Source organism: Ambystoma mexicanum, chromosome 8 (assembly GCF_040938575.1).
Source record: "Ambystoma mexicanum isolate Mex_15411 chromosome 8, UKY_AmexF1_1, whole genome shotgun sequence".
Classification (NCBI taxonomy): domain Eukaryota; kingdom Metazoa; phylum Chordata; class Amphibia; order Caudata; family Ambystomatidae; genus Ambystoma; species Ambystoma mexicanum.
In genome coordinates, this window is record NC_090929.1 from 294,206,187 (window position 1) to 294,214,432 (window position 8,246).

Here is an 8,246-nt window from a genome sequence, read left to right on the forward strand (position 1 = left end):
TGCATATGTTTATCAAGTTGAAGTCCCAGTTTGACCATGGACATGAGTGTGAACCCCTGGGTCACATCATGTCCATGTTGTATAACCATGGGCAACGATTTTGTATACCCATTTTACCGGCGCTACGGAAAAATATTATTGATATAGTACGTCTTGGCGACTCATCAATACCAGTAACGCACATAGGCAGATTTTTAACATAATTTATGAAATGAAGGCATGGGTTATATTAATTACCAAAAAAACCCTCACCCGCTATGTCCTGTAACCTTGGGTTAAGGACATAGCAGGAGACTGTTGGGCATACCATGTTTGCCGATCCTTTGAACAATGCAGGCTATAAGCCTGTCGCTAGAGGGAGATCAGCATCGGGCTGATAGTCCTTTTGTTATGTTCATGAATCGGAAGGAACAAGATAGTCCTCTTTCGTTTTCCATGAACGCTAGAGTATAAGTCAGAAAGCGGCGCAGTGATAGGAAAAGCGCCGGAAGCTGAATACGAGAGGATACGCAGACGCGGCTTTGAAAAAGGTAAGTTGGAGCGGGCGGATTTATGTCCTGAATATAGCTGAGGGGAATTGAATAGGAGGAAAAGGGAAAGCGAGGAAAGGAATGGATTGATCTATGCATATGGGGTTGCCTGGGAACAGGGATAAACACTGAATACAAAATGTTAAGTAGACAAGATGCATCATTTTTATATCTGGGTGTGAGTTGAATACTGAGGTAGCCGTAAACTAGGGAGAGAGAGAGAGATCAGTATATAGAACAAATAGAGAGATGGGGACATAGACCTCTAGGATAAAAAGGGTTAGACCCACAATTGTATTATGTGAAAGGAATGACACGGAAAGGAAGATGAGAATAATCAAGAAGCAAGTGGTTATGGAGGCTTAGTTTTTTCCTAATCTGTTTTCAGATTTTGTCAGAGACAACAACTATTTATGAATAGAATGGCTGCAGGCTGAAAATAACACATGCAGGTTGAAAATAACATATGCAGATGTAAGTATTTGACAGCTCCCCAAATAAATAGACCCCCAATTATGCAACATCCCACTAAAAGAGGTTCCCATTCTATAGGAGGTAATCTGAACTACCTGATTCCCTGGGACTGTGAATTGAAGAACTTCTCTTGAAGAAAAAGCCTGAATGTTCTGCCAAAAATCAAAACATCTAGATATTATTATTTGGCGTAAGTACAATGTAAAATAAGCATTATGCATGTTTGTTTGCATCCGGGGTGTGGGCAGATGGATTTGGCCACTACGCAGGGATGGGAACAGGATTAATCCATGGAACAATGTGGAATGGGTGTTAAATATGATCACTCTCACACGTTGATGTAATGATTACTGTTTAGAATCTTTTACACATTGATTGTAGTAATAAATAAGAAGTTATAGCCAAAATGGTTTTAGACATTAACAATGGAGTTATTTTAGTTTTTTGATATTTTGTATTGTGTTTTAGGTGGTGTTACTCACCCTACTTGGTGCTAATGGGAACAAGGAAACTCCCCATATTCTGTCCTGAAGAAGGTTGCAAAAATAAAAGGGTGATGAGTGTTGACGTCCTGAAAAGACAACCGAAACACATGTAGACATATGTCTGTCATTAGGAGCACATGGACGGAACCATCAGACTATTGGGTGGAGGACTTTTTTTCACTGTGTTATTAAAAAAAATCTGAGGCTGACTAATAGGAGGCCATAAAGGATATATGCTATTGATCTGGTAGAAAAAGAAGTAAAAAAGTGGAATGAATGGTAGGAGTGAATCAGTTTGAGTGGAATATGCAGACATCTGTTTGTTTAAATGTTTTAACAAAGGTTTTTACACGAATTTTGATATGAAAATAAAAGTTTTGTAACTGATAATTGAGCATTTATTGGTATGGTATAAATAGATAAATGTGTTGAGTGGCTATTCCCTCTTCCGTTGGTCCAATTTATGTTTACTATTAAGTTGTAAGGGGTCATGAATGAGAGGAACATAAAAGATGGGTGAATGGCTGAAGGTAAGCAATAGCACAGAAGAAGTAATGGCTGCCTGGCTTCCCTGGCATTCGGGGGTTCATCGGATCACTTTGCCATAAGTCGGGGACGTAATATGCACCAAACCAGCAGCTCTTGGCAGGGGGGCAGCTACTAGGCTGACCACATTTATGTCGCTTATTTTACTAGCTAAAGGAGGAAAGTTTGACTGAAAACAGATGTGCTGGGTAATGCTTTGTTTTTGGCCCCAAGTAATAGATAAGAGGCTCTTTTCAGACTGGTGAAACTGGCTCATACTGCCTCACTTGTGTTCATAAAGTAATTGGTATGTTAAATATTTTTGCAATTGCTTTCTCATGGGTTCCGCTGCATATAACCCCTTACAGTTGCTTCAGAGTGAGAATTCATCCATGACATAGTTAGTATGGCTAGTTTCTTCACAGTGCTTCTGTAGGTGGGAGACAAATGTCTGACCAACTTTTAGATTGTTTTTTCTGACAAAGGATGCATGTTTCCCTTGTTGCAGCACAATTGTGTCCTTCCCAACTAAGGGCCTAAATAGTAGTAGTAGTAGTAGTAGTTTAATGAGTTTCAACCCACCATTTACAACACGCATAAAGAGCATTCAGGCTCCCCCACGTCCCTCCACCTTGTAAAAATCTGTGGGGTACTGACCCATTCGGCTGGGTGATGTTTTTAGTTCTGCCTCTGCGGGAATTCAGCATCCAGATACCACAATCCATCTCTTTTACTGAGCTCTGTCAGATGCCAAGATGCAATTCAACTCAGACATTTGTCCCCATCTATGGAAGCAATGTGAAGAAATTAGCCGTAGCCATACTAACTATGTCATGGATGAATTCTCACTCTGAAACAACTGTAAGGAGTTATATGCATCGGAACCCACGAGAAAGCAATTGCAAACATATTTAACATACCAATTACTTTATGAACACAAGTGTGGCAGTATGAGCCAGTTTCACTATACAAATATTGTTATTAGTTTTGTTTGTACTTTCGTGTTCTACCTTACTGCAACAACATGGTCTATTAAATGGTACAATATAAAAACAAAAAAAGAAGCATATTTTCTAATTGAACTTTTTAATTATCTTGCAGGGCAGATGGATAGTTTGGAACCGGGACTGCAGGAACCGGACGTTCCTCTGGTAATACCGAATCATGAGAGGTGGCCTACAAGGGTGGAAAAGCAATGCCTCGAGACCCTCCAGATGGATAAAGAGAGCCAATCGCTATCCCAGGTGGAAGAGGAGGGACAGTTTGGGGTTCAAATAACTAGTACAATCCAGCAGATCTCTGAGATTACCAAGCCAAAGCAGGTATGCACCCAGATCTGGATGCCAAGCCAAGAGATTGCCCAGGTTCTAGATAAAGGTCGGGAGATCTCACAGGTGAGCCAGACAAGCACAGGCAACTTCCAAACAGGCAGATCAAGCAAGGAGTGCTCCCTGATGTTGAAGGCAAGAGAGGAGATTGCCAATAGTATCAAGGCAAGCCAGGAATCCTCCCCGATGGAAAAAGCATGTCTTGAGATACTCCACAAAGAAACAAGTCAAGCGATCTCACAAACCACACACACAAACCATGAGCTATCTCAGATGTGGGAAGTGAGCAAGGACATTGCTCAGATTTTAGAGTCTAGCCATGAGCGCTCTCAGATAAGCCAGAAAAGCCACACTATCTCACAGACCAGCCAGCTGTGGAAGGCAAGTAAGGAGATCACCCATATTATAGATGGAAGCCAGGAGAACTCCCAGGTGTTGATGGCAAGCAAGGAGTTTGCCCAAATTAGTGAGGCAAGGCACATGTTTGCTGAGATGTGTGGGACGAGGGAGGAGAGCTTGCTGGAGAGCTGGCATATTGTCCAGTTGAAGGATTTCCCTGCAGATGTTTTAGATGAAAGAGTGGAGCCACAGGAGCTGACTGACTCAGCGGGACACATAGAGATCTCAGCAGAAAAAGGAGAACCAGGAGAAGCCCTGGCTGGAGGGTGAACACACATAAGCAATTGCGCGATGCTTTCCAACATCTGATCCTGGACCTGGGTGGCTTGCAGGAGAAACCCTACATGGGTTGCATAAGCCATTGCTCACTGGTGGCCACCTTCTAAAGCATTCCGAATCCTTCAGAAGCATCAGTGGGGGGACGTTTAGCTCCTCACATAGAGTTTGGAATATTGTACATCATCTCAGGAACTATTGGAAATGCTTTATGAATGGACAATAATTGTGGCAGCAGAACCCTGCTTTTGCTGCTGTTAGATCTCAGGTATACCATGAATATTTCTAGAGGCAGGTGAAGTGTTTTTCTACAGTAGCCTAAATCTGTCGACAGATGGAGATTGAATTATCATGGTTTCAGTAACTAATTTATCAGTGCCAATGTGTATTAGGTGGCAATGCAATGATGTTTAGTGTCCTACATAAATATAGATGTATCTGTGGTATGCTTAATGGTTATGTCCTTTCTAAAATGGCACAAATGCGTTGCAGCAGTGCAATACTCCTTTTTGTAGGGGTATGCATGAAACTGGAATAAGTGACCAGCCAGTTAACCAAAGAAATAATAGCACCTGTGGACCATTCTTATTGTACATAATGTTTGCAACTGCTAGTATAATTAGTACCATACATTGTGACAGTTTCCGATGATTCAAGTAATGTGCATACCAACAAGCTAGGGGGGTGGGGGGGGTGGAGGGGGGGAACTCACTCCTTTGGGCATACTTTAGACTTGATGTTTGCGGAGATCCTTCCAGTGGTTTGGTCTGATCATTATATTATTCCATTTACCCTTCTTTCTTTTTCCTGGTCCTAGGACCACTACTAGGCCGATCGGTTCTCCTTTGCGGCCCTGGATTCATGTGATTTAGCTACTCTAGCCATCTGCGCCATAAGTCATTTTGACGCTGTTAGTGTTAATTCACATGTTTTATCTGCTCTGTAATCTGCTTTTAATCTGGCTTCTGATGAGCCAATCACATCATAAGAAGCCACAGAGGCTTTCTTTCCCTTGGTTTACTGAGCACTTGCATTCTCTTTAACTTCTTTATGTGTGCCGAACGTCAGTGGCATTCTGCATATTCTGACTCTGACCAAGTGCAGCGGCTTGCCTGTCATAAGGCTGTTAAGGAAGCAAAAATTGTGAATTTTTCCGATCACATTTGTGCTGTTCAACCTAAGGAATGCTTTGCAGTCGTTAGGGAATTGTCCTAGGCTGCCTCAGCGTTAACAAATAATTTTTTATTTTTATTTTCAAAAGATCACCAAGATCGGCTTGAACATAACAGACCTGAAGGTAGCACAGGCTGCTCCTTCCTTTCCTTTGATGTCCCTATCACCTCATCCTGAGATCTTTTTCCACTTTACCTCTTGTGGAGGAGGATCATGTTATCTGGATTGTCAATCTGTTCAGATCTACCTCTCCTTTAGACCCTATTCCCCTTTGGATCCTGAAAACCATTGAACCCAAGTTGCTCTCTGTTCTCACTAGCGCAGTGAACTAATCACGGCAGACTGGCTATATTCCTGCTTTTCTTAAGCACGCTGTGGTCTCTCCTCTGTTGAAGAAGGCTTCTCTGGACCATTCCAGCTAATTTTCGACCGATTACGTTGTTGATTTTTTTAATGAAGAGTCTGGAAGCTATATTGACACCTCCGCTGAGGGACTTTCTTGAGTCACATTCAATTTTGGACCCTTTTCAATCGGGTTCCGCCCTTTAATGGGCATTGAATCAGTCCCGGTCTCTGTCATTGATGACCTATCCCTTATATTACATCAAGGCAGAGCTGGGGTCCTAATTTTATTGGACCGCTCTGCGGCGGTTGACACAATTGACCATGTCATTTTGTGGCAATGACTAGGGTAGTTCTGAATGAGTGGCCTAGTTCTTCTCTGGTTTCAGTTTTTCTTGTCTGACAGAACGCAGTCTCTTTCTCTTCCTCCTTTTTCTTCTGTTCCTTTTTCTCCAACTTGTAATGTCCTGCAGGGGTTGGCTATCTCCCCTCTATTGTTTACCATCTATTTGCTTCCCTTGGCCAAGTTAATCAATCTGCATGGCTGCAGGTTCTACTCTCATGAAGACGACATGCAACTTATTTTGCTTGTCAATCATGATCAAGAGCTGGCTGCTACTCGTCTCCGGAATTGTCTATCTAACATTGGAGGGAGGATGCAAATAAGCTGGCTTAAGCTCAATGCTGATAAAACAGGAGGTCATGGTCCTTGCTTCAAGGGATTGCTTTCCTTGGTCAGCTGACGTTTGGCCTTCTTCCCTGGGTTTACTACCCGTCCCAGTCCACACTGTAAAAAACATGGGTGTTCAAATTGCTTCATCACTCTCGGTTGAGCCTCAGATTAAGGCCAAATGTAGTGCCACCCATTTCAAACTTAAAACTCTTAGAAATATCATCCCCTTTGTGCCTGCCTACTTAAGTGATTTAGTTTTCTCATCTAAGTAATGGGAATTCTTGACTACTGTAATGCCACTCTGTTTGCACAGGCAAATAATCTATCTTCATTGTTTGCAGGTGGTTCAGAATTCAGCAGCCGTTTGGTTATGGGGCTTCCTAAATTTGCCCAGACTTCTGCTATGCTGCGTAAGCTGCATTGGCTCCTGATTGACAGCCATATAACATTTAAAATTCTTTTCATGGTCCATCGGGCCTATTATGGATATGGTGTTAACTAACTTAGCCAGAAAATCAAGCGATATTGTCCCTTCCGGAACCTTTGCTCTGCTTATTTGTCTTTGCTTCAGGTTCCTCGTTTTCACACAACCACAATGGTTGGCAGAGCCTTTTTGGTTGCTCACCCTGCTTTGTGGAACTCCTCTCTTCCCCTTTTTCTTCGGACTACTGTTGATCATTTATTTTAGGAAAACATTTTAGTTTAAGCACTGATTATATTTTCATTGGGTTTTTTGGGGTTCTTGTTTTCTTTTCTCTGCTGGTTTGTTTGTCTTTCTTCTTGAAGATTTGTCCTCTTGGCGCCAGTATACCCTTGGGTCTTAGTAGTGCTTTACAAGCTTTATTAACATAACATATCAGGGAGTTCTCCTAGTTCTTCTAGGTACATGCCAACAAAAACCCCACAATGCAGTTTATGGCTCATAAATCACTGTGTGCCTTATTAGTGGGTTTTTTCCTCATTTTTCTCAAATCTTAATCATTTGTCGGCCAAGAATGGGACCTTTTTCTCAATACCTGCAATAGAAATTAGGCGGACCTTTTTGATAGATGTAGCTCGACCCTTCTCTGTGTAGTATTGCTGGATGATGCTAGTTGGATTACTGAATCTTTTTGTTGGTAGAGTGATCTTCAGGGCTCCCTTTGCCTTGCCCCCTTTCAAACCCAACCAGCCTGCATCCCTGCTTTTGCCCTGATTATTGCTCCACAGCCTGCCTGACTGACAATACTTAGAATACCTCTTCCCGTTTCGGGGCTGGGGCATAGTGCATTCTTGCCCTTTTTTAAACTACATTTTTGACTGTAAAAGTCACTGGAACATAGTCCCTATCCCTTCTGGCAAGGGTGGGGTAAAGATGTTTTATTTCTTGTTGTTGCATGGTATTCCATTGTTCCTACAATCAAAGATAACCCCTGGCATTCATTAAGTTAAAATGTACATTTCTCTACCATGCTGGTGTGTCACATGTCTGCAAAAAGAGAGAGCTCTACCTTAGTTTTAAGGCACACTTGTACGAGCCCAAAACATCAGCACTTTTTTGGATTACGTTGTAATGTATATTCAAAACAGTGCAAATAATGGGTCCTGGCAGTGCCAGTCTGCTGATGATGAATTAAAGTGATGCAATGTGAAATTTAGATGGTCTTGTTTTTTAATTGGTTTGATTCTTTCTGGTATTTCTGGAGATCCTCTGGAACACACAGGCCATTCATTATGAATAAATAAGCATTAGAGTAGTGGCAACTGTTGCACTGAGAGCATGTGAATGTAAATTGGAGTAACACGGACAGTAAAAGAAGGCAGCAGTTGGGCTGCCATTCTGGAGCACAGCAGAGAAAGCAATTCTGATGTTGCCTTACCAGTGTAACTGGCAAGCCGTTGGGTGTTAACACGGGCTAACCACATTCCTCTGAACTTGTACAGCAACTAGTCTGGCTGGTTACTGAATACACAAGGATTATCCTTGCTCTTTTCTTAGCCTGTCCTCTGGGTGGGATGTACTGCCAGAGACTAAACTGTTTCTAACAGTGTAGACGGACAT

General features: G+C 42.2%; 1 protein-coding gene across 1 annotated transcript in view; it reads left to right on the forward strand.

The window, feature by feature from the left end:
* The window catches only part of LOC138471850 (ER degradation-enhancing alpha-mannosidase-like protein 3), a 996,165-nt gene extending 988,327 nt beyond the window's left edge, over positions 1–7,838 (forward strand). Inside the window, exon 20 of the mRNA XM_069609693.1 lies at positions 3,116–7,838. Within this exon, the coding sequence (XP_069465794.1) occupies positions 3,116–4,011 (896 nt within the window). The 3' untranslated portion in view covers positions 4,012–7,838. The remainder of the gene's footprint in view (positions 1–3,115) is intronic.
* Positions 7,839–8,246: the final 408 nt, after the last annotated feature.